General features: G+C 48.6%; 1 protein-coding gene across 1 annotated transcript in view; it reads right to left on the bottom strand.

The window, feature by feature from the left end:
* Positions 1-27,385, bottom strand: part of LOC134927092 (cytochrome P450 2C31-like) — a 218,087-nt gene that overhangs the window by 64,635 nt on the left and 126,067 nt on the right. Inside the window, exon 6 of the mRNA XM_063921095.1 lies at positions 12,732-12,919. Coding sequence (XP_063777165.1) covers positions 12,732-12,919 — 188 coding nt within the window. The remainder of the gene's footprint in view (positions 1-12,731; positions 12,920-27,385) is intronic.

Raw genomic sequence — 27,385 nt, 5'->3', positions numbered from 1 at the left:
TGACCATCATGGTGAGGGGCAGGACTATATATCAGTGACCAGCATGGTGAGGGGCAGGACTATATATCAGTGACCAGCATGGTGAGGGGCAGGACTATATATCAGTGACCAGCATGGTGAGGGGCAGGACTATATATCAGTGACCAGCATGGTGAGGGGCAGGACTATATAGCAGTGACCAGCATGGTGAGGGGCAGGACTATATAGCAGTGATCAGCATGGTGAGGGGCAGGACTATATATCAGTGACCAGCATGGAGAGGGGCAGGACTATATAGCAGTGACCAGTATGGTGAGGGGCAGGACTATATAGCAGTGACCAGCATAGTGAGGGGCAGGACTATATATCAGTGACCAGCATGGTGAGGGGCAGGACTATATATCAGTGACCAGCATGGTGAGGGGCAGGACTATATAGCAGTGACCAGCATGGTGAGGGGCCGGACTATATAGCAGTGACCAGCATGGTGAAGGGCAGGATTATATAGCAGTGACCAGCATGGAGAGGGGCAGGACTATATATCAGTGACCAGCATGGAGAGGGGCAGGACTATATAGCAGTGACCAGCATGGTGAGGGACAGGACTATATAGCTGTGACCAGCATGGTGAGGGGCAGGACTATATATCAGTGACCAGCATGGTGAGGGGCAGGACTATATAGCAGTGACCAGTATGGTGAGGGGCAGGACTATATATCAGTGACCAGCATGGAGAGGGGCAGGACTATATAGCAGTGACCAGCATGGTGAGGGGCAGGACTATATAGCAGTGACCAGTATGGTGAGGGGCAGGACTATATATCAGTGACCAGCATGGAGAGGGGCAGGACTATATAGCAGTGACCAGCATGGTGAGGGGCAGGACTATATAGCAGTGACCAGTATGGTGAGGGGCAGGACTATATATCAGTGACCAGCATGGTGAGGGGCAGGACTATATATCAGTGACCAGCATGGTGAGGGGCAGGACTATATATCAGTGACCAGCATGGTGAGGGGCAGGACTATATAGCAGTGACCAGTATGGTGAGGGGCAGGACTATATAGCAGTGACCAGTATGGTGAGGGGCAGGACTATATATCAGTGACCAGCATGGAGAGGGGCAGGACTATATAGCAGTGACCAGCATGGTGAGGGGCAGGACTATATATCAGTGACCAGCATGGTGAGGGGAAGGACTATATAGCAGTGACCAGCATGGTGAGGGGCCGGACTATATAGCTGTGACCAGCACGGTGAAGGGCAGGATTATATAGCAGTGACCAGCATGGAGAGGGGCAGGACTATATATCAGTGATCAGCATGGTGAGGGGCAGGACTATATAGCAGTGACCAGCATGGTGAGGGGCAGGACTATATAGCAGTGACCAGCATGGTGAGGGGCAGGACTATATATCAGTGACCAGCATGGTGAGGGGCAGGACTATATAGCAGTGACCAGTATGGTGAGGGGCAGGACTATATATCAGTGACCAGCATGGAGAGGGGCAGGACTATATAGCAGTGAAAAGCATGGTGAGGGGCAGGACTATATAGCAGTGACCAGTATGGTGAGGGGCAGGACTATATATCAGTGACCAGCATGGAGAGGGGCAGGACTATATAGCAGTGACCAGCATGGTGAGGGGCAGGACTATATAGCAGTGACCAGTATGGTGAGGGGCAGGACTATATAGCAGTGACCAGTATGGTGAGGGGCAGGACTATATATCAGTGACCAGCATGGAGAGGGGCAGGACTATATAGCAGTGACCAGCATGGTGAGGGGCGGGACTATATATCAGTGACCAGCATGGTGAGGGGCAGGACTATATAGCAGTGACCAGCATGGTGAGGGGCCGGACTATATAGCAGTGACCAGCATGGTGAAGGGCAGGATTATATAGCAGTGACCAGCATGGAGAGGGGCAGGACTATATATCAGTGATCAGCATGGTGAGGGGCAGGACTATATAGCAGTGACCAGCATGGTGAGGGGCAGGACTATATAGCAGTGACCAGCATGGTGAGGGGCAGGACTATATATCAGTGACCAGCATGGTGAGGGGCAGGACTATATAGCAGTGACCAGTATGGTGAGGGGCAGGACTATATATCAGTGACCAGCATGGAGAGGGGCAGGGCTATATAGCAGCGACCAGCATGGTGAGGGGCAGGACTATATAGCAGTGACCAGTATGGTGAGGGGCAGGACTATATATCAGTGACCAGCATGGAGAGGGGCAGGACTATATAGCAGTGACCAGCATGGTGAGGGGCAGGACTATATAGCAGTGACCAGTATGGTGAGGGGCAGGACTATATATCAGTGACCAGCATGGTGAGGGGCAGGACTATATATCAGTGACCAGCATGGTGAGGGGCAGGACTATAAATCAGTGACCAGCATGGTGAGGGGCAGGACTATATAGCAGTGACCAGTATGGTGAGGGGCAGGACTATATAGCAGTGACCAGTATGGTGAGGGGCAGGACTATATATCAGTGACCAGCATTGAGAGGGGCAGGACTATATAGCAGTGACCAGCATGGTGAGGGGCAGGACTATATAGCAGTGACCAGCATGGTGAGGGGCAGGACTATATAGCAGTGACCAGCATGGTGAGGGGCAAGACTATATATCAGTGACCAGCATGGTGAGGGGCAGGACTATATATCAGTGACCAGTATGGTGAGGGGCAGGTCTATATATCAGTGACCAGTATGGTGAGGGGCAGGACTATATATCAGTGACCAGCATGGTGAGGGGCAGGGCTATATATCAGTGACCAGCATGGTGAGGAGCAGGACTATATAGCAGTGACCAGTATGGTGAGGGGCAGGACTATATATCAGTGACCAGCATGGTGAGGGGCAGGACTATATATCAGTGACCAGCAAGGTGAGGAGCAGGACTATATAGCAGTGACCAGCATGGTGAGGGGCAGGACTATATAGCAGTGATCAGCATGGTGAGGAGCCGGACTATATAGCAGTGACCAGCATGGTGAGGGGCAGGACTATATATCAGTGACCAGCATGGTGAGGGGCAGGACTATATATCAGTGACCAGCATGGTGAGGGGCAGGACTATATTTCAGTGACCAGCATGGTGAGGGGCAGGACTATATAGCAGTGACCAGCATGGTGAGGGGCCGGACTATATAGCAGTGACCAGCATGGTGAGGGGCAGGACTATATATCAGTGACCATCATGGTGAGGGGCAGGACTATATAGCAGTGACCAGCATGGTGAGGGGCAGGACTATATATCAGTGACCATCATGGTGAGGGGCAGGACTATATAGCAGTGATCAGCATGGTGAGGAGCAGGACTATATAGCAGTGACCAGTATGGTGAGGGGCAGGACTATATAGCAGTGATCAGCATGGTGAGGAGCAGGACTACATATCAGTGATCAGCATGGTGAGGGGCAGGACTATATAGCAGTGACCAGTATGGTGAGGGGCAGGTCTATATATCAGTGACCAGCATGGTGAGGGGCAGGACTATATATCAGTGACCAGCATGGTGAGGGGCAGGACAATATATCAGTGACCAGCATGGTGAGGAGCAGGACTATATAGCAGTGACCAGTATGGTGAGGGGCAGGTCTATATATCAGTGACCAGCATGGTGAGGGGCAGGACTATATATCAGTGACCAGCATGGTGAGGGGCAGGACTATATAGCAGTGATCAGCATGGTGAGGAGCAGGACTATATAGCAGTGACCAGTGTGGTGAGGGGCAGGACTATATATCAGTGACCAGCATGGTGAGGGGCAGGACTATATATCAGTGACCAGCATGGTGAGGAGCAGGACTATATAGCAGTGACCAGTATGGTGAGGGGCAGGTCTATATATCAGTGACCAGCATGGTGAGGGGCAGGACTATATATCAGTGACCAGCATGGTGAGGGGCAGGACTATATAGCAGTGATCAGCATGGTGAGGAGCAGGACTATATAGCAGTGACCAGTGTGGTGAGGGGCAGGACTATATATCAGTGACCAGCATGGTGAGGGGCAGGGCTATATATCAGTGACCAGCATGGTGAGGGGCAGGACTATATAGCAGTGACCAGCATGGCGAGGGGCCGGACTATATAGCAGTGACCAGCATGGTGAGGGACAGGACTATATATCAGTGACCAGCATGGAGAGGGGCAGGACTATATAGCAGTGACCGCATGGTGAGGGGCAGGACTATATAGCAGTGACCAGCATGGTGAGGGACAGGACTATATATCAGTGACCAGCATGGTGAGGGGCAGGACTATATATCAGTGACCAGCATGGTGAGGAGCAGGACTATATAGCAGTGACCAGCATGGTGAGGGGCAGGACTATATAGCAGTGATCAGCATGGTGAGGAGCCGGACTATATAGCAGTGACCAGCATGGTGAGGGGCAGGACTATATATCAGTGACCAGCATGGTGAGGGGCAGGACTATATATCAGTGACCAGTATGGTTAGGGGCAGGACTATATATCAGTGACCAGCATGGTGAGGGGCAGGACTATATATCAGTGACCAGCATGGTGAGGAGCAGGACTATATAGCAGTGACCAGTATGGTGAGGGGCAGGACTATATATCAGTGACCAGCATGGTGAGGGGCAGGACTATATATCAGTGACCAGCATGGTGAGGAGCAGGACAATATAGCAGTGACCAGCATGGTGAGGGGCAGGACTATATAGCAGTGATCAGCATGGTGAGGAGCCGGACTATATAGCAGTGACCAGCATGGTGAGGGGCAGGACTATATATCAGTGACCAGCATGGTGAGGGGCAGGACTATATATCAGTGACCAGCATGGTGAGGGGCAGGACTATATATCAGTGACCAGCATGGTGAGGGGCAGGACTATATAGCAGTGACCAGCATGGTGAGGGGCCGGACTATATAGCAGAGACCAGCATGGTGAGGGGCAGGACTATACATCAGTGACCATCATGGTGAGGGGCAGGACTATATAGCAGTGACCATCATGGTGAGGGGCAGGACTATATATCAGTGACCATCATGGTGAGGGGCAGGACTATATAGCAGTGATCAGCATGGTGAGGAGCAGGACTATATAGCAGTGACCAGTATGGTGAGGGGCAGGACTATATAGCAGTGATCAGCATGGTGAGGAGCAGGACTACATATCAGTGATCAGCATGGTGAGGGGCAGGACTATATAGCAGTGACCAGTATGGTGAGGGGCAGGTCTATATATCAGTGACCAGCATGGTGAGGGGCAGGACTATATATCAGTGACCAGCATGGTGAGGGGCAGGACAATATATCAGTGACCAGCATGGTGAGGAGCAGGACTATATAGCAGTGACCAGTATGGTGAGGGGCTGGTCTATATATCAGTGACCAGCATGGTGAGGGGCAGGACTATATATCAGTGACCAGCATGGTGAGGGGCAGGACTATATAGCAGTGATCAGCATGGTGAGGAGCAGGACTATATTGCAGTGACCAGTATGGTGAGGGGCAGGACTATATATCAGTGATCAGCATGGTGAGGGGCAGGACTATATATCAGTGACCAGCATGGTGAGGGGCAGGACTATATATCAGTGACCAGCATGGTGAGGGGCAGGACTATATAGTAGTGACCAGCATGGTGAGGGGCCGGACTATATAGCAGTGACCAGCATGGTGAGGGGCAGGACTATATATCAGTGACCATCATGGTGAGGGGCAGGACTATATAGCAGTGACCAGCATGGTGAGGGGCAGGACTATATATCAGTGACCAGCATGGTGAGGGGCAGGACTATATATCAGTGACCAGCATGGTGAGGGGCAGGACTATATAGCAGTGACCAGTATGGTGAGGGGCAGGACTATATAGCAGTGACCAGCATGGTGAGGGGCAGGACTATATAGCAGTGACCATCATGGTGAGGGGCCGGACTATATAGCAGTGACCAGCATGGTGAGGGGCCGGACTATATAGCAGTGACCAGCATGGTGAGGGGCCGGACTATATAGCAGTGACCAGCATGGTGAGGGGCAGGACTATATATCAGTGACCAGCATGGTGAGGGGCCGGACTATATAGTAGTGACCAGCATGGTGAGGGGCAGGACTATATATCAGTGACCAGCATGGTGAGGGGCAGGACTATATAGCAGTGACCAGCATGGTGAGGGGCAGGACTATATAGTAGTGACCAGCATGGTGAGGGGCAGGACTATATATCAGTGACCATCGTGGTGAGGGGCAGGACTATATATCAGTGATCAGCATGGTGAGGAGCAGGACTATATATCAGTGACCAGCATGGTGAGGGGCAGGACTATATATCAGTGATCAGCATGGTGAGGGGCAGGACTATATAACAGTGACCAGCATGGTGAGGGGCAGGACTATATAGCAGTGACCAGCATGGTGAGGGGCAGGACTATATATCAGTGACCAGCATGGTGAGGGGCCGGACTATATAGTAGTGACCAGCATGGTGAGGGGCAGGACTATATATCAGTGACCAGCATGGTGAGGGGCAGGACTATATAGCAGTGACCAGCATGGTGAGGGGCAGGACTATATAGTAGTGACCAGCATGGTGAGGGGCAGGACTATATATCAGTGACCATCGTGGTGAGGGGCAGGACTATATATCAGTGATCAGCATGGTGAGGAGCAGGACTATATATCAGTGACCAGCATGGTGAGGGGCAGGACTATATATCAGTGATCAGCATGGTGAGGGGCAGGACTATATAACAGTGACCAGCATGGTGAGGGGCAGGACTATATAGCAGTGACCAGCATGGTGAGGGGCAGGACTATATAGCAGTGACCAGCATGGTGAGGGGCAGGACTATATATCAGTGACCAGCATGGTAAGGGGCATGACTATATAGTAGTGACCAGCATGGTGAGGGGCAGGACTATATAACAGTGACAGCATGGTGAGGGGCAGGACTATATAGCAGTGACCAGCATGTTGAGGGGCAGGACTATATAGCAGTGACCAACATGGTGAGGGGCAGGACTATATAGCAGTGACCAGCATGGTGAGGGGCAGGACTATATAGCAGTGACCAGCATGGGGAGGGGCAGGACTATATAGTAGTGACCAGCATGGTGAGGGGCAGGACTATATATCAGTGATCAGCATGGTGAGGGGCAGGACTATATAGCAGTGACCAGCATGGTGAGGGGCAGGACTATATAGCAGTGACCAGCATGGTGAGGGGCAGGACTATATAGCAGTGACCAGCATGGTGAGGGGCAGGACTATATAGCAGTGACCAGCATGGTGAGGGGCAGGACTATATAGCAGTGACCAGCATGGTGAGGGGCAGGACTATATAGCAGTGACCAGCATGGTGAGGGGCAGGACTATATAGCAGTGACCAGCATGGTGAGGGGCAGGACTGTATAGCAGTGACCAGCATGGTGAGGGGCCGGACTATATAGCAGTGACCGGCATGGTGAGGGGCAGGACTATATAGCAGTGACCAGCATGGTGAGGGGCAGGACTGTATAGCAGTGACCAGCATGGTGAGGGGCAGGACTTTATAGCAGTGACTAGCATGGAGAGGGGCAGGACTATATATCAGTGACCAGCATGGTGAGGGGCAGGACTATATATCAGTGACCAGCATGGTGAGGGGCAGGACTAAATATCAGTGACCAGCATGGTGAGGGGCAGGACTATATAGCAGTGACTAGCATGGTGAGGGGCCGGACTATATAGCAGTGACCAGCATGGTGAGGGGCAGGACTATATAGCAGTGACCAGCATGGTGAGGGGCAGGACTATATAGCAGTGCCTAGCATGGTGAGGGGCCAGACTATATAGCAGTGACCAGCATGGTGAGGGGCAGGACTATATAGCAGTGACCAGCATGTTGAGGGGCAGGACTATATAGCAGTGACTAGCATGGTGAGGGGCCGGACTATATAGCAGTGACCAGCATGGTGAGGGGCAGGACTATATAGCAGTGACCAGCATGGTGAGGGGCAGGACTATATAGCAGTGACCAGCATGGTGAGGGGCAGGACTATATAGCAGTGACCAGCATGGTGAGGGGCTGGACTGTATAGCAGTGACCAGCATGGTGAGGGGCCAGACTATATAGCAGTGACCAGCATGGTGAGGGGCAGGACTATATAGCAGTGACCAGCATGGTGAGGGGCAGGACTGTATAGCAGTGACCAGCATGGTGAGGGGCAGGACTTTATAGCAGTGACTAGCATGGTGAGGGGCAGGACTATATATCAGTGACCAGCATGGTGAGGGGCAGGACTATATATCAGTGACCAGCATGGTGAGGGGCAGGACTATATATCAGTGACCAGCATGGTGAGGGGCAGGACTATATAGCAGTGACTAGCATGGTGAGGGGCAGGACTATATAGCAGTGACCAGCATGGTGAGGGGCAGGACTATATAGCAGTGACCAGCATGGTGAGGGGCAGGACTATATAGCAGTGACTAGCATGGTGAGGGGCCAGACTATATAGCAGTGACCAGCATGGTGAGGGGCAGGACTATATAGCAGTGACCAGCATGTTGAGGGGCAGGACTATATAGCAGTGACTAGCATGGTGAGGGGCCGAACTATATAGCAGTGACCAGCATGGTGAGGGGCAGAACTATATAGCAGTGACTTGCATGGTGAGGGGCCGGACTATATAGCAGTGACCAGCATGGTGAGGGGCAGGACTATATAGCAGTGACTAGCATGGTGAGGGGCCGGACTATATAGCAGTGACTAGCATGGTGAGGGGCCGGACTATATAGCAGTGACCAGCATGGTGAGGGGCAAGACTATATAGCAGTGACTAGCATGGTGAGGGGCCGGACTATATAGCAGTGACCAGCATGGTGAGGGGCAAGACTATATATCAGTGACTAGCATGGTGAGGGGCCGGACTATATAGCAGTGAAGCAGGTGATAAAACAGGGAAAACACATTAACTCCTACATATGAAAGTGAAATTGAAGAGAGAAAGAAAAAATGTCCAAGCAAAACAGCAGCACCTGTGGTAGCACAGAGGTACTGCAGGACAGATAAACAAGGAGGACATAGGGGCCAATTTATTAACACTATTTTTACTAAAATAATGTGAATAGGATTCTTTTTCTGTTTTCACACACTTTTCACATTATTTAGTATCACTGAATGTATTAAAGGGCATTTGGAGAAGTTTTTGTGAAAAACTGCTCCAAACCCTTTAATTGTATTTTTTTTACCAACCCGCATCACTTTCCCAGTAATGGAAGATGCGATATGGACGAGTATACAAAAAAAAAAAATACAGCAGTGAGCCCTGTGATATTAACGCCTGCTTGCGTAATCACAGGGCATTACTGCAATGTACACCTTTTGCCCAGCTTTCTCTGCCCCCCCGGCCAGTGTGATCAGCTCTGTGTGTCACAAGTTGATCACCTTTAAAAAAAAAAAAAAGTAACCCCCCCCCCAATACCAGTTCCATGAGACGGTGTCCGCTGCTCTGCTCCGGTGAGCGCCTCCTGGCGCTGGTTCCTCCATGTACTGCGCTGTGACCCCTGTGCCCTGTGCAGTAAAGTGATGCTGCAAAGTGGCAGCTCACTTACAGAACTGGGGGTCACAGCACAGAAGCAGGATCTGGCACCCAGCAGCCCCCTGGAGCAGCGGACACCTGCTTCTGGGACTGGTAAGTATAAATCCGGGCGGAGGGTGCAGTCCGGGGGTAGTTGCGATGGGTGAGCATCCTGATGACAGCAGTAGCAATGGATGGCAGCACATGCACAGCAGGACATCACAGTATTTTTTATGAAAAATACCCAGATGATGCAGCGGAGATGCATTGCAGGGACAGAGCTTTCTCGCAAGCTCTGTCCCTGCATGCGATAATTGATACTCAATTATTGCAGTGCGAGTTTGGCCAATATTATCACACCACATCTGCATCATCAGATGCGGATGGTGACAAATCGACCCCATAGTCCTAACAAAAAGCAGCTAGAGAAGCTGAAGGAAGAGATGAAATCAGTCCAAGTATGTTGAATTTGTAGATAAAGTTACATTTATTTTCGCCTACTCAGAACACAAGGGTTTGAAACATCTTACAACTGGATCACTACATTTTGACAACTATGCTTGTTTCTAGGTTTAAGTCTTATGTAATGTCTTTCTTTTCAACTGACAAATCTTAAAAGATGCAAAGAGCTCCTTTCAAGCAAGTTGTTAGCTCAAGTGAAACATGAAATATTGATATCTCCTGCTTCAGCTTCTTCAGCTAATACTGCTGCCAGGAAAAAACTGACCTTTTCCAAGAGACCCACTGGTGATGGTGATGATGAGTCAACTCAATGCACCAGAGTTAAACAACATTATAGTATCTGTCCATGCTCATAAGAATTCCCCACATATATTGATATCTCTACCATGACTTAATGAGATACAGTATGCAGTATTAGAATGGTGGAGGATTACTTTAATGATAATGTACAAATTAGCTTGTCACACAGACCCTTTGAATACTGAGAAAAAAAGGCAATTTTTAGCTCCTTGTACAAACTCGCTTTAGTGTACTTAAGTGGCCCACCCTGTTAGTATAATCAATCAATGGCATGCTTTACCTGGCTTCCACATTGTCCTTGAAAAGAGTGTTTAGTACAGCCAGGAACCTTGTGAGCGATCGACATAGAAGGAAACTTACAAAACAGGAAAACTGCTGTTCATAAACATTAACTACAAATTCTATGAAAGTCCTGTGCTGCTAATTACAACAAAGTGCAGAGACTTCTGTAACATTGGATTCTAGTGGGGATGAGCTAATATTATGTGGTGATATTAGCTGTGATGATAAGGACGATAACATCTACCAAGTGTGACGATGGTTAACAATACTGTTAGCTGCCTTTAGCCAATTGGCAGCTTGTTTTGTGGGGGCATGAACAAACTAAGGGGGTAATTTCAAGTTGACCACAGCAGGAATTTTTTTTTAGCAGTTTGGCAAAACCATGTGCACTGCAGGGGGGGCAGATATAACATTTGCAGAGAGAGTTAGATTTGGGTGGGTTATTTTGTTTCTGTGCAGGGTAAATACTGGCTGCTTTATTTTTACACTGCAATTTAGATTGCACACCCAAATCTAACTCTCTCTGCAAATGTTGTATCTGCCCCCCTGCAGTGCACATGGTTTTGCCCAACTGCTAAAAATTTTCCTGCGGCGATCAACTTGGAATTACCCCCTAAGTACAGTACTTGAAGCACAAAAGTGTCAGTCCCTGAAGTGCTTGGTTTAATGGGGGTCATTCCGAGTTGTTTGCTCGGTAAAAATCTTCGCATCGCAGCGATTTTCCGCTTAATGCGCATGCGCAATGTCCGCACTGCGACTGCGCCAAGTAAATTTGCTATGCAGTTAGGAATTTTACTCACGGCTTTTTCATCATTCTGGCGATCCTAATGTGATTGACAGGAAATGGGTGTTACTGGGCGGAAACAGGCCGTTTTATGGGCGTGTGGGAAAAAGCGCTACCGTTTCCGGAAAAAAACGCAGGAGTGGCCGGAGAAACGGGGGAGTGTCTGGGCGAACGCTGGGTGTGTTTGTGACGTCAAACCAGGAACGACAAGCACTGAAATGTTCGCAGATGCCGAGTAAGTCTGGAGCTACTCAGAAACTGCTACGAGGTGTGTAATCGCAATATTGCGAATACATCGTTCGCAATTTTAAGATGCTAAGATTCACTCCCAGTAGGCGGCGGCTTAGCATGAGCAAATCTACTAAAATCCGCTTGCGAGCGAACAACTCAGAATGACCCCCATTAAACTGTGCATGTCCTTTTTAATGTACAACATAAGGGTGGGTGGAGGAGCCCAAGGACAATTCCACCATGCCTGAATTTTATTTTCATTGTACTTACTGGGCTGTGCTTTACTAGGGTAATGTTGATGATCATCTGGTTTGCAAGGCCCATGTATCTGTTTTTTTAATAGTTTATACTGTTAGTATATAATCAATCGATCGATCGATCAATGCTTTATCTAGCTTTCACTAAATAAATACTTTTCCTCCATTTTCCTATACTGGCCATTGGGCCTCTCACCTAGTTCTTGATTAATGAAAACATTCTTTCTATGGAGTCGTAAAGTTTGTTTAAACCACCACCGCTGTGCCACTACGTTACATAAATGTGCTATATTCTTTTATCCGTGTGTTAGTGCCGCTGCTGTCGTTTAGCAAGCCATCACTGCAGCCTTTGGCCAACATTGGTGAAAACAATATCGTGAGCTGTGAGGTGGTCAACACTGACTAAACATGACTGGATATGAAAATTATAGATGTTAATAAACTATAGTATTATTTATTTATTACCATTTATTTATATAGCGCATATTCCGCATTTTATTTATATAGCACATATTCCGCAGCGATTTACAGAGTAGTTGGCCATTCACGTCAGTCCTTCCCCAGTGGAACTTACAATCTATATTCCCTATGACACGCACACGCACCTACACACTAGGGTTAATCTTTGTTGGGAGCCAGTTAACCTACCAGAATATTTCAGGAGGAAACCCCACGCGAGCACAGGGAGAATATACAAACTCCACACAGTTAAGGACGGGGTGGGAATCAAACCCATAACCTCAGTGCTGTGAGGCAGTAATACTAACCATTACACCATCCGTGCTGCCAGGTCCCAATTCCATAATTTAAGCTGTTTTTAGCAATTTCACAAGAAATCCAAAATCAAAACCTGGAGGTCCGCGCATATTTCTAATAGTAATTCCATACCTTAGGGAGAGTGTATCCTCGGAACTGAGTGTCCTTGGTCATCGCGTGGTAATGAGCCACAGGCGCCAGGTCTAAGAGCCTCTGTATCTCATGCACCACGGCGTTAGTGTACGGCATCTGTGCCCGGTCCATGATCCCAGGTGGGCGCTGCGACTCCGTCACCTCATCAATCTCCTGCTGGACTTTCCCTGGAATATGGAGGACATACACATGTTGTATCAGAACTAAAACAATGTAATAATAAACTTAAATATAAATTGACTCAACTTGCAGTCAGCGACCATTGAACCATCTCCTGCAGAAGACCCAACACTGGATATAACTTTACCTTAGTAAACAGCAAGCCAGCAGCTCAGCATTCAGTATTGATGCTTACACATGCACTAGCACCATGGTGCCTCCCCTCTGGATGCCAGCCCCATGGTGCCTCCCCTCTGGGTGCCAGCTCCATGATACCTCCCCTCTGGGTGCCAGCTCCATGATTCCTCCCCTCTGGATGCCAGCTCCATGATGCCTCCCCTCTGGGTGCCAGCTCCATGATGCCTCCCTTCTGGGTGCCAGCTCCATGATGCCTCCCCTCTGGATGCCAGCTCCATGATGCCTCCCCTCTGGATGCCAGCTCCATGATGCCTCCCCTCTGGGCACCAGCCCCATGGTGCCTCCCCTCTGGATGCCAGCTCCATGATGCCTCCCCTCTGGGTGCCAGCTCCATGATGCCTCCACTCTGGGTGCCAGCTCCATGATGCCTCCCCTCTGGATGCCAGCCCCATGATGCCTCCCTTCTGGGCACCAGCCCCATGATACCTCCCCTCTGGGTACCTACCCTATGGCTACACACCTGCACACATAGAGTTAGACAAAGGTGGAGATGTATCACACATTCTAAAGAGTGGAGTAGTGGACAAATGGAGAAGTTGTCCATAGCAACCCATCAGCTAGGTAGTATTTATTAGTTACATACTATAAAGTGATAGTATGTCACCCACTGACTATACCTGCAACCCACTGATTCTCCATCTCCCTCCATCTATCCCACATTACCCTCTGCTGCTTCCCTGTGTCACTATCTCTCCATCATCCTCTCTCTCCCTGTCACTTACTGCCTCTCCCAATTACCTTCCCCTTCACCCACTGCCTCTCCCCATCAACCTTTCCATGTACCCACTGCCTTTCCCTGTTACCCACTGCTTTTCCCTGTCACCCACTGCCTCAACCTGCCACCCACTGCCTTTTCTTGTCACCCTCTCCCTGTCACTTACTGCCTCGCCTAATCACATCCTTGTCACCCACTGCCTTTCCCTGTTATCCTTTCCTGTCAGCCACTGAATCTCACTGTCACCGACTGCTTTCCCCTGTCACCCCTTACCTTTCACTTTCACCCACTGCCTCTTCATGTCACCCTCTCCCTATTACTTACTGCTTCTCCCAATCACCTTCTCCCTGTCACCCACTGCCTTTCCCTGTTATCCTTTCCTGTCAGCCACTGAATCTTGCTGTCACCAACTGCTTTCCCCTGTCACCCCTTACCTTTCATTTTCACCCACTGCCTCTTCATGTCACCCTCTCCCTATTACTTACTGCTTCTCCCAATCACCTTCTCCCTGTCACCCACTGCCTTTCCCTGACACCCAGTGCTCATCCCTATTACCCACTGCCTCTGCAATCACCCACTGCATCACTCTGTCACCACATGCCTCTCTCTGACACCAACTGCCTCTCCATCTTCCACTTTCTCTCCTACATCATCCACTGCCTCACCCTCTGCTTCTGCCCAGTGTCACAATCTCCCCATCACCCTCTCTCTCCTGTCACCCTCTGCCTTTCTGAGGCATCACTCTTCTCTCTGTCCCCTTCTGCTTCTCCCTGTCACCCACTACCTCTACCTTCTACTCAATGCCTATTTCTGTTACTCTCCCTCTCTGTCACTTATTGCTTATCCATCTTCTTCTATCTCTCCCATGTCACCAACTGCCTCACCCTCTGCCTCTTCCCTGTGTCACTGTCTCCCCATCATCCTCTCCCTCCTTCCACCCAATGCCTCTTCATGTCACCCTCTCAGTGTCACTTACTGTCTCTCCCCAATACCTCCCCCCTTTCACCCACTGCCTTTCCCTGTCACCCTTACCGGTCACCATCTGCCTTTCCCTGTCACCCACTGCCTTTCCCTGTCACCCTTACCGGTCACCATCTGCCTTTCCCTGCCACCCACTGCCTTTCCCTGTCACCCACTGCTTTTCCCTGTGACCCACTGCTTTCCCCTGTGATCCACTGCCTCTCCTTGTCACCCTCTCTCTGTCACTTACTACCTCTCCTAATCACCTCCTTGTCACCCACTACTTTTCCCTGTAATCCAAGGCGTCACCCTCTCCCCGTCATATGGATGCGGCATTCCCTTTGAGGCCATGCCCCTGTTATGAGGTCACACCCACCTTTCCACACCCACTTTTCCAAATAATCCCATCCCCCAGTGATTTTGTTCTAGATCTGTATCTTGTGTATTGTAACTGAAGATTTGGGTCCGGTATGATATACCAGCTGATGAGATGCCGACTGTCAGTATCCCAACAGTGACATCCCATCTGCCAGAATACTGGCAGCGAGACAGGGAGTCCCCTTGTGGGCTTACTACACTCGCCATGCTACGGGCCTGGTGTAGAGCTTTGCTTGCCACAAGTTCTATTCCCACTCGGTTAGCAGCATGGATCCACCAACCGAGTGGGAATTAGAAATGGGTGTTGGAATGCCATCCATCGGCAAAATGCCAGCTGTCAGGATTCCGGTGTCGGTCTCCTGAATGTCAAGATTCCGACCGCCGGCATTTTGAATGCATTCCGTAGATGCTACTGGCTGGGCACAGAGCTGCATAAAACACTCCTTTATTGACATCAACTAAGACCATAATAATAAAATGGCTGCCGGGCGTCACAAGACTATGTAATAATGTGTGTAGAACAGAGTACAGAGACAGAGCAATGCTGTAGGATGAATGCATTATTAGGTGAGAAAGGGGGTGACGTGAGTGCCAAATACCCTACAACAAGCGTTATTAAAAACAGCAAATATCATTGTAGATGAAAGCAGATAACGTGGAGAAAATATATTTTCTCTATATTATCTGAATGCATTGAACTACAGTATTTTGCCATTGCTGTAATATTATATGGTGATGGCATATCATTCAGATGTTATTAAAAAAATGATACACGCCTTTTGCGGCTTATTGTTATTTCAATGTTTGCAGGGATTACCTGCTGGTATGTGTTACACCTGGAGCGGCTTCCCTGAGGGTCTGGCTGCGTACGACCTTGCTGTGTCTGTGAGATCTCACGCATGCGCAGATATACATATATCTCAGCGTTTTTTATAAAAGGCAAAGCAGGAAGAACTAAAGCGTCCAGTGGGGTAACTACAGACGGGCTAGACTGGCACATGTCCACTCCGGTGTCTGGATGGGCCCGAAGCCACAGCCTGGATTTCTGGACTCTCAGACCATCGTCTGCCGCAACCATGCCAATGAAACTGCCTTCTGGGCCCACCTGACCTCCTGCTGTCGCTTACCTGAGGAGGATCCTCTGTAATCGGGGTCCACTTGTGAAGGCTGGTGTCCCCACTGGTAACTAGGGTTGCCACCTCATCCCTTTAATTCTGGACATATAGTCATTATACAGGTTCTGTGGCTGGGTGACTTCAAGACTCCATTTCACCTGGTTTTAATCAGCCACAGAACCTGTGTAATAAATATGTGTTCAGAATTAAAGGGATGAGGTGGCAAGTTGGCAACCCTACTGGAGTTTCGGGTTTTGTGTTTTGGTTTTGGTTCTGGATCCCCGCTCGTGTTTTGGATCTGGATTGGTTTTGACAAAACCACCCTTTTGTGTTTTGGTTTTGGTTTTGGATCTGGATAATTTGTGGGGGGAAAACACCTCAATAACATTAATTTCCAATCATTTTCAGTCAATTCTGAACACCTCACATCTCACAATATTGTTTTGAGGCCAAAAGGTTGCACTGAGGTCGCTGGATGACTAAATTAAGCGACACAAGTGGGCAGCACAAACACTTGGCCCATCTAGGAGTGGCACTGCAGTGTCAGACAGGATGGTACATTTTTAAAAACTGGGCCCCAAAGAGCACATAATGCAAAGAAGAAAAAGAGGTGCAATGAGGTAGCTGGATGACTAAGCTAACTTAGCGACCCAAGTGGGCAGCACAAACACCTGGGCCATCTAGGAGTGGCACGCAGTGGCTGACTGGGTGGCACTTTTAAAAACTAGGCCCCAAACCACACAACATGCAAAGAAGTAAAAGAGGTGCAATGAGCGTAGCTGCATGACTAAGCTAAGCAACCCAAGTGGCCGACATAAACACCTGGCCCATCTAGGAGTGGCACTGCAGTGTCAGACAGGATGGTACATTTTTAAAAACTGGGCCCCAAAGAGCACATAATGCAAAGAAGAAAAAGAGGTGCTATGAGGTAGCTGGATGACTAAGCTAACTTAGCGACCCAAGTGGGCGGCACAAACACCTGGGCCATCTAGGAGTGGCACGCAGTGGCTGACAGGATGGCACTTTTAAAAACTAGGCCCCAAACAACACAACATGCAAATAAGTAAAAGAGGTGCAATGATGTAGCTGGATGACTAAGCTAAGCGACCCAAGTGGGCGGCACAAACACCTGGCCCATCTAGGAGTGGCACTGCAGTGGCAGACAGGGTGGCACTTTTAAAAATGAGGCCCCAAACAGCACATCATGCAAAGAAGTAAAAGAGTTGCAATGAGGTAGCTGGACGACTAAGCTAAGCGACCCAAGTGGGCTTCACAAACACCTGGCCCATCTAGGAGTGGCACGCAGTGACTGAATGTCGAAAGTGGCCTGCAAAGTTTCGGGCCACCAACCGCATCTCTTGCACACCCATGTCAGTTTTTTAAAAAATTCTGCCCACCAAATTAATTGTATGTGCAAAACATGGGACATGCTGGAATTTGCCCAGATGTAATGCACGCACAATATTGGTGGCGTTGTCCGATATCACAAATCCCCAGGAGAGTCTAAGTGGAGTAAGCCCTCAGTTCCCGTAAGAGTTTGTCAGCGGTGTGCCTCTTCTGGAAACCGGTGATACAAAGCGTAGCCTGCCTAGGAACAAGCTGGCGTTTGCGAGATGCTGCTACTGGTGCCGCTGTTGTTGTTGCTGCGGGAGGCCATACATCTACCCAGTGGGCTGTCACAGTCATGTAGTCCTTAGTTTGCTCTGCTCCACTAGTCCACATGTCCGTGGTTAAGTGGACACTGGGTACAACCGCATTTTTTAGGACACTGAGGGCACATTTCTTTATGTCCCTGTACAGTCCGAGAATCGCTTTCCTAGTGAAGTGGAATCTAGATGGGATTTGGTACCGGGGACACGCTATCTCCATCAATTGTCTAAATCCCACTGCACTAATGGCGGATACCGGACGCACGTCTGACACCAACATAGCTGTCAAGGTCTCAGTTATACACTTTGCAACAGGATGACTGCTGTGATATTTCATCTTCCTCGCAAAGGACTGTTGGACAGTCAATTGCTTAGCTGAAGTAGTACAAGTGGTCTTCCGGCTTCGTCTCTGGGATGACGATCGACTCCCAGCAGCAACAACAGCAGCGGCAGCAGCACTAGGAGGAAGTGGTTTTTGATCTTTCCGTATTTATTCTCCAAATTTTTGTTCTCCATTTTTTTTCTGGCGTTATATAACAATATGCGGCACAGGAGAGCATACCCCTACACCACACAGGGCAAACCCTGTAAAAATTATTTAGATTAAATATCAATAACTACTTTATTTGGAGTAAATAATATACAGCACAGGACAGCACCACTGGACTTATACGGCAGTACCCTTGGACTTATACGGCAGCACCACTGGACTGGACTTATACGGCAGTACCCCTGGACTTATACGGCAGCACCACTGGACTGGACTTATACGGCAGTACCCCTGGACTTATACGGCAGTACCCCTGGACTTATATGCCAGCACCACTGGACTGGACTTATACGCCAGCACCACTGGAATTATATGGCAGTACCCCTAGACTTATACGGCAACACCACAGGACAGGACTTATACGGCAGTACCCCTGGACTTATAGGGCAGTACCGCTGGACTTATAGGGCAGTACCGCTGGACTTATAAGGCAGCACCGCTGGACTTATACAGCAGCACCACTGGATTTGACTTATACGGCAGCACCACTGGACTGGACTTATATGGCAGCACCATTGGACTGGACTTATATGGCAGCACCATTGGACTGGACTTATACAGCAGTACCCCTGGACTTATACGGCAGTAACCCTGGACTTATACGGCAGCACCACTTGACTGGACTTATACGGTAGTACCCCTGGACTTATACGGCAGTACCCCTGGACTTATACGGCAGCACCACTGGACTGGACTTATACGCCAGCACCACTGGACTGGACTTATACGCCAGCACCACTGGAATTATACGGCAGTACCCCATGACTTATACGGCAGTACCGCTGGACTTATAGGGCAGTACCGCTGGACTTATAGGGCAGTACCACTGGACTTATAAGGCAGCACCGCTATACTGGACTTATACGGCAGCACCACTGGACTGGACTTATATGGCAGCACCATTGGACTGGACTTATACAGCAGTACCACTGGACTTATACGGCAGTAACCCTGGACTTATATGGCAGCAGCACTGTACTGGACTTATACGGCAGTAGCCCTGGACTTATACAACAGCACCACTGGACTGGAGTTATATGGCACTACCCCTGGACTTATACAGCAGTAAACCTGTACCCACAGACACAGTACCCACAGACACTGAGGAGACACATCCTCTCACTACACTCTACAGGTCTGGAGTGAAAATGGTGGCGACTCGTTGCTCCTTATATGGGATCCAAAACCCGTGAGAATCCGACAGCGGGATGATGGCATTTTGCCTTGTTCTAGTTACCGAATCTGTTGGGAAAACCCGAGCCGGACTCAGATCTGGACTCGGAGCGTGAAGTTCCAGGGAAGGGGGGGGGGGGGGGTTCGGTTCTCAGGGAACCGAACCTGCTCATCCCTACTGGTAACCCCCCCATTGGTGTGTCTGTCCCCTGGGAGTGCATGTGACCAGCATTCTGTACAGCTCCCTCCTCGTCTGCCAGTCCCCTGTTTGGCTCTGTTGTTACATTAGGTACTGAACCCCTGTATGAAGGAGTGTGATCTCATGATCGACTGGTGTCTGGGGCCTAGAAAGAGCCTCAGGTGTTGGGCCTGTGGCTCAGTGCTTAAACCTTACCATGCTTGTCAAATCCAATTGGGATTTCCATCTGCACTGGTTGACCAGGTGACAAAATGGCTGAATCGGTGTTAGGATCTAATATAACCTGATATAGCTCGGAGTACCCCATGTGCCACTTGTGGCTGGAGGCTGCACTTAGACATAACAATCACCATTTGCAGGTACAGTCGCCAACCTCTGGCGTTATTCCTCAGACTGAGAAGACTTATCTCTGGATTTCTGGGGTGCTCTCTCAGTATGAGAACAGCGCTGGGGGTTTATCTAACTCAGAGGTTTACGTGATGTTTAGAATGAATTCATTACATCCAGAGGGCCTTAATGAGCATGTAGAACGTAATTCTATCATTTAATACTTAGTTACTATGGACAATGGGATGAGAGATAGGGACAGAGGGGGTAATTCAGACCCGATCACTAGCAAGCGATTTTTACACTGCTGCGATCAGATAGTCGCCGCCCATAGGGGAGTGTATTTTTGCTTTGCAAGTGTGCGAACGCATGTGTAGCAGCGCTGTACAAACAAATCTTGTGCAGTCTCTGCGCAGCGCTGAACTTACTCAGCCGATGCGATCACACCAGCCTGTCCGGGACCGGAAATGACGTCAGGAACCCTCCCTGCAAATGCTTGGACACGCCTGCGTTTTTCCAACCGCTCCCAGAAAACGGTCAGTTGCCACCCACAAATGCCTTCTTCCTTTAAATCTCCTTGCGATCGGCCGTGCAAATGGATCCTTCGCACAAACCCATCGCTGAGCGGCGATCTGCTTTGTACCTATGTGACGCGGCTGCGCATTGCGGTACATACGCATGCGCAGTTCTGACCTGATCGCAGTGCTGCAAAAAACGCTAGCGAGGGATCAGGTCTGAATTATCCCCATAGAGGGAAGGTGACAGGGAACCCATCAACATATTTTTCGCCTCCTGCTTATTTCTTCATAGATATGGAGGTCTATTTGAGCCCTGGTCAATTGAAATTTAACTATTTACCGACAAATTGCTCTATATTATTGATCAATGCTATTGTTCTTGTTTGAAATATGTTTCTTGCAGAGTTTCATTTACAATTATTTTATAATTAGGTTATTATTTGATGATGTATGATTATAACTTGTGAATCTTCTGATAATTGTGTCACTCAGGTCAGCTATTTAAATATAGAATTAAATATATATCTATGTATACTGCATTTTACAATGATAGACTGTTTTAATAATGCTATACGATGTAGTCATGTGATTGAATACAGGTTGAGTATCCCTTATCCATAATGCTTGGGACCAGAGGTATTTTGGATACCGGATATTTCCGTATTTTGTAATAATTACATACCATAATGAGATATCATGGCGATGGGACCCAAGTCTAAGCACAGAGTGCATTTATGTTCCATATACACCTTATACACACAGCCTGAAGGTCATTTTAGCCAATATTTTTTATAACTTTGTGCATTAAACAAGGTGTGTCTACATTCACACAATTCATTTATGTTTCATATACACCTTATACACACAGCCTGAAGGTCATTTAATACAATATTTTTTAATAACTTTGTGTATTAAACAAAGTTTGTGTACATTGAGCCATCAAAATACAAAGGTTTCACTATCTCACTCAAAAAAGTCCATATTTCGGAATATTCCGTATTTCGGAATATTTGGATATGGGATACTCAACCTATACTATTATTAGCTATTATGATACATAGATACAGTATCTTCAATGTCATTTATGTCACACTGTGAGGGTTTTCTGAATCCAGACTGGGATACTTGACAGGGCCGGTTCTACGGCTTTTTGCTCCCCGGGCGGCAATAGGGGTGTGGCTTCATACAGGGGGCGTGGTCAGTCATGCCCCCTGTACAGTAGTAGCGCCGCTGAATTGATGTAAAGGTCCTCTCCACAAAGGGAAATTAGACGCTACTAGTTCCCTTCACAGCTGGCACCGGCAGCGGGACAGAGCGGGCAGCGGGGGGCACAGCAGCAGCGGATCTTGCCATGGTTCGGCGTCCTCGGGAAGGCGCCGCCCCGGGCAAAAGTCCTGCTTGCCCGTGGCAAGATCCGCTACTGATACTTGACTAGTACAAACCCAGAAGGTGATATCTTCAAAGTATAATTACTTCTAATAGACTAAGGGAAACTTTAACTAGTACCGAGTAGTTGACGGAGAAGCAGAACAGGGGTACAGAGTCAAATACGCTGGTGGTTTTCACCAGAAACCCCTGCAAGGAAGTTTGGGCTTCGCTGTGCCTGACGTGCAGGTCACGGCCCCCTGACTGAGTCACTCAGTGCTAGCACTAGATAGACTCTGAAGATTATCGAGACAGGAGACTGAGGAGTACATTGTGCACTGTCAAGTGTGGGACCTTATATAGACAGGTGTGTGCCTTTCCAAATCATGTGGAAAGTGAAGCGCTGTGAATACTTTTTGGATGCACTGTAGATATCGGCCTAGAACCAATGGAACAATAATTGCACTGGAACCGATGGAGAGAGTATCGGTCTGGAACCCATGGTGCAATATCGGACTGGATCTAATGGAGAGATTATCAGACTGGAACCGATGAAGAGAGTATTGGCCTGGAATCGATGGTGCAATATTGAACTGGAACCAATGGATAGAGTATCGGGTTATAACCGATGGAGAAAGTCCTGGACTGGATACGACAGAGAAAGTCTTGGACTGGAACCGATGGAGAGAGTATCAGACTGGAACCAATGGAGAGTGTATTAGACTGGAACCAATAGAGATTATTAGACTGGAACCAATGGAGAGTGTATCAGCCTGGAACCAATGGAGAGTGTATCAGACTGGAACCAATGGAGAGTGTATCAGACTGGAACCAATGGAGAGATTATCAGACTGGAACCAATGCAGAGATTATCAGACTGGAACCAATGGAGAGAGTATCAGACTGGAACCAATGGAGAGAGTATCAGACTGGAACCAATGGAGAGTGTATCAGACTGGAACCAATGGAGAGTGTATTATACTGGAATTAATGGAGAGATTATCAGACTGGAACCAATGGAAAGATTATCAGACTGGAACCAATGGAGAGATTATCAGACTGCAACCAATGGAGAGATTATCAAACTGGAACCAATGCAGAGATTATCAGACTGGAACCATTGCAGAGATTATCAGACTGGAACCAATGGAGAGTGTATCAGACTGGAACCAATGGAGAGTGTATCAGACTGGAACCAATGGAGAGATTATCAGACTGGAACCAATGGAGAGATTATCAGACTGGAACCAATGGAGAGATTATCAGACTGGAACCATTGGAGAGATTATCATACTGGAGCCAATGCAAAGATTATCAGACTGGAACCAATGCAGACATTAACAGATTGAAACCAATGGAGAGAGTATCAGACTGGAACCAATGGAGAGAATATCAGACTGGAACCAATGGAGAGAGTATCAGACTGGAACCAATGGAGAGAGTATCAGACAGGAACCGATGGAGAGAGTATCAGACTGGAAGCGGTTGGAGCCAGGTGGTGCAGCAGGATGGAAATCTGCACTGGAGTCCCTGAATAGGAAATTATTCCCCAGGAGCTCACAGAAGACATCATTGCACTGGCAGCTTGTGATTTCCCAGACTGTCCCTTTTAAACCTGCTAAGAAGAAGAGATTGGCTGGGTAAAAACATGTCCTCGATCATGAAGGAAATAAGTTATCTCCTCCATGGCACAACATGCCAAATCTGTGTCTTCAGTGCAGAGAGATGAGGGGAAGAGGTCTGCTTCCAATTTAAAGCTATCGAGGATTTTTGCCGCCACCAAAATATGCATGGACAGTTTTCTTGAAAATTTACAGAGGTCCGGGAGGGGGCACCACAATAAAAAACATCCAGGGATCTTTTGGTACCTGAGTTTCTCGGAGAGAATTCAAAAGGCCATGTGTACCAAATCCCAGACGGGGGCAATAATTGGACAGGTCCACCATATATGGATCATAGTACATCACAACCCCGCCAGCAATCGGGTGAAGAAGACGAGAACATTTTGTTAAGTCTCTCTGGAGTATAATAGCAGCGATACTAGATTTCATATGCCATCTCTTTTATTTTGGTTGCAAAAGAACTCTTGGCTATTCCCAGTCTCATGTCATCCCAGGCTTCATCCTCTAGAGGGGTCCAAGGTCCTGTTCCCAGGCAACTTCATGGGGCCTCAAAGAGGGTGGCGTCAAAAAAGAGGGCATAAAGCTGGTAAATCAAGCCTTTAGATAAAGGGCCATGAACACATAGCTTCTCAAATGGAGTAAGGGCTCTAAGAACAGAGAGTGAGGGTAGGGCGTGTAAAAATGGCGTATTTGAAGGATTTCAAAGGATTAAGTGTCTGGGATGGAGTTTCTGTTGTAATTCAAGTAAAGATAACCATTGACCTTGATTAGGAAAATCAGCGGGGATGTCATGTGTAGCTTTAAGCTCCAAAGGGGAATACTAAACCCCTATACATAGTGCACAAGGTGAAAGGACATTACCTCATCTATTTACTTCTAATAGTCTATGAACTCTACATGGCTAGCTATAAGTTTTTAAGAAGTGTGATGTTTTTATTTTTGTGATTTTACGCTACATCAGCATTTCACTATTATGTTAAATTTCCATTGTTTTTATGAGTAAACCGTACTCTGTATATATATTTCTAGGAATAAAGCATAATGGAAAAGGTGCTCATAGTGCAGACTGTTTATTCAATTTAAAAACAATAACAGGTCCACGGACAAATTGTATAGGACTCGTACCATATAGCACATGCTGTGGGCTGGTTACCACACGATTCAAGAAAATTCTTCACAGGGGCGTGGCCTGTCTGACACGCTGTGTCCACCTGTGCAGCTGCTGCCACTGTCTGATCCAGAGAGGTTTCCCGACGAGTCACGGCTATACCTTAGCCGGCGGCGCGGTGTGTGGGCCCGGGCGGCGGTCATCAGGTATGCAGTTTGTGCCAGTGGAATTTTCTTGAATCATGTGATAACCAGCCCACAGCGTGTGCTATATGGTACGAGTCTTATACAATTTGTCCGTGGACCTGTTACTGTTTTTAAATTGAATAAACAGTCTGCACTATGAGCTCCTTTTCCATTATGCTTTATTCCTAGAAATCAATCCTGCTCCAGGAGTCCGGAGCCATTACTGGGAAAGTGCTGCGGTATTTACGTCATACCTGTGCTACAACTCAGAGGTTCCTGGTGTCTGGAATTTTCTCTACTGTTGAGAGAAAAAGGACTGCCACCTTCTAATTGGTACCTTGCCGTGCGTGTGGGTCATGTCCCTTTGAGAAACAAGCACTTGGAAATCTGCATTCATGAATTGCATGTCATGGTCAGCGAACAATCACTGAGAGCGGGATGTACTATACGGAAAAGGCGGCAAACTCTTGTTTACCACAATTTCCTAATGTGGCGATACCCCATAGAAGCCTATGGGCTTCTCTCCGCAGCGCTGTGTGAGGGATCTGATCAGCGTGCCTCGTGCCCGCCCCCATCACCCTGCGCATGCGCAGACTGACTCCCGGGGCTGAATCTTATCGGAAGAGCCGTCCTCCACAATGCTGACTGCATATGTAAGTACATATCGCGGCGATGGGTGGCGATGTGCATTAGTACATGCCGCCCTGAGTAATGAAGCCAAGCACAGAGAAATAGATTTGAATTTTTATTGTGTACCGCTGCCCTGGTGCCCTGGTGATATTGGGCTGATAGTCCAACGCAAACCAAGCATGAGTGTCCTTGCACAAGGTGCTCCTCCCCCAATCCAAGTTATTAGCTGCTACAACTGATCAAGGCAGTCTCTCACTCACATGAGGTCTCCCTAGCTTAATGGTTGTGGAACACATTGCAAGGAGCAAAGGCAGAAATCATACACTCAATGTCAGCAGACATAGTGGGCCCCCCAAAAAAAGCACATCCTTTGACCTCTGCTTGGCGTTCTCCACATATGAATGACCCAGATGAATCTGGGCTGCCTAGAATTTCTGTAGAGAAAGAGGAATGAAAAGGCATTGACCATGGAAAAAGCACACCATCACAGATGGCCACTTCATCCCTCATGGCACAAAAGGGACAGTGGTCATGGGCTAGATCTTATGAAGAACTTGGAAACTGATTTGGGCGTGCAAGGTGTGTATAAGTGGGCATTTTACCCAGCCTGGTTTAGGTTGCACACCCAAAAGCACCAAAACAAGGGTCCTGCCTGGGTATACTTGCCCACCTAACCCAAACCACCCTGCGCTTGAATAACAGACTTGACCTGTTTGGAAATCTCATAGCTGATGTCATACGTGGGACATGGTCAGACAGACGTGTATATTAATAGATAAAAGGTGTAAAGTGCCATTATATGTCAAGATGTACATGTCTTGTGCTTTTACTATGTACCTTTCTATTGTGTATTCTGTGACACCTGGGAGTCACACATGTGGTGTCCGGTATGTAGATATATTAGCGGCCCTTCACAACCCCAACGGTGAGCGTGCCGACCAACCGGGACCATTCACACTTGTAGGTGTCCATGACACCCATAGATTGGGAATAGAACCTGTAGCCACCGAGCTGTGGCCACCGAGCCCGCAGTGTGGCAAGCGCAACGAGCCCACAAGGGGCATCTTGTACTCCCCCACCCACCCAGCTGGCATTCCGCGGCCGGGATCCTGGCATCAGGATGCTGACCGCCAGTATCCCAGCCACCGGTAAAATGATACTAACCCAAGGTGTCCCATATTAAATTTAAACTTCTCCTGCAATACAGAAATTTAAAGGAGAGTCTTAAATTTTGGGGCTCTCTTGGACTTACGAGAGAAGGGAGGCAGTGTCTCAGAAAGTGGGAGGTCCGGGCAGATGTTAGATGATACAATTATCCGGAGCGGTTGGCTCCATCCCCGGTTGCCGGCTCCCACATTGTCGAGTGTGCTGTGGCACATCAACACCGGGAGACCAATGAGGACCTGCCAAGTCACTAGTCTCAGGAGGTCACGTGGCACGGTTTTTAAATGTCCACTTGCGGTGGGAAGAGTCAGTTCGGCGAGGAGAGCGGCAAGAGGAGAAGAGTTGCAGCATCCCGGATGAGACAATCGACGCGATCAGTGGAGGCTGTGCTGCGGATGACCCACAACTGGAGCAGGACTTCGGTGGAACAGGTAAGCCCTCAGTGAGGCTCTCTTTCCTCATTGCCTCCTTGCGTCCCCACTACACTACTATCGTCGGTGCTAGGCCAAGGCCACATTGTTCCTCCCCACCGTTAGGCAGGCCGCAGGCATGGGCTGCAGAGGACGCTAGGCCCACCCTTGTACCCTACATTGTTAGGCAAGCCACAGAGGGCACTAG

The sequence above is a fragment of the Pseudophryne corroboree genome, chromosome 5 (genome assembly GCF_028390025.1).
Source record: "Pseudophryne corroboree isolate aPseCor3 chromosome 5, aPseCor3.hap2, whole genome shotgun sequence".
Classification (NCBI taxonomy): Eukaryota; Metazoa; Chordata; class Amphibia; order Anura; family Myobatrachidae; genus Pseudophryne; species Pseudophryne corroboree.
Note: the sequence above shows the minus strand (reverse complement) of the source record. Positions and strands in the feature narration are given on the sequence as shown.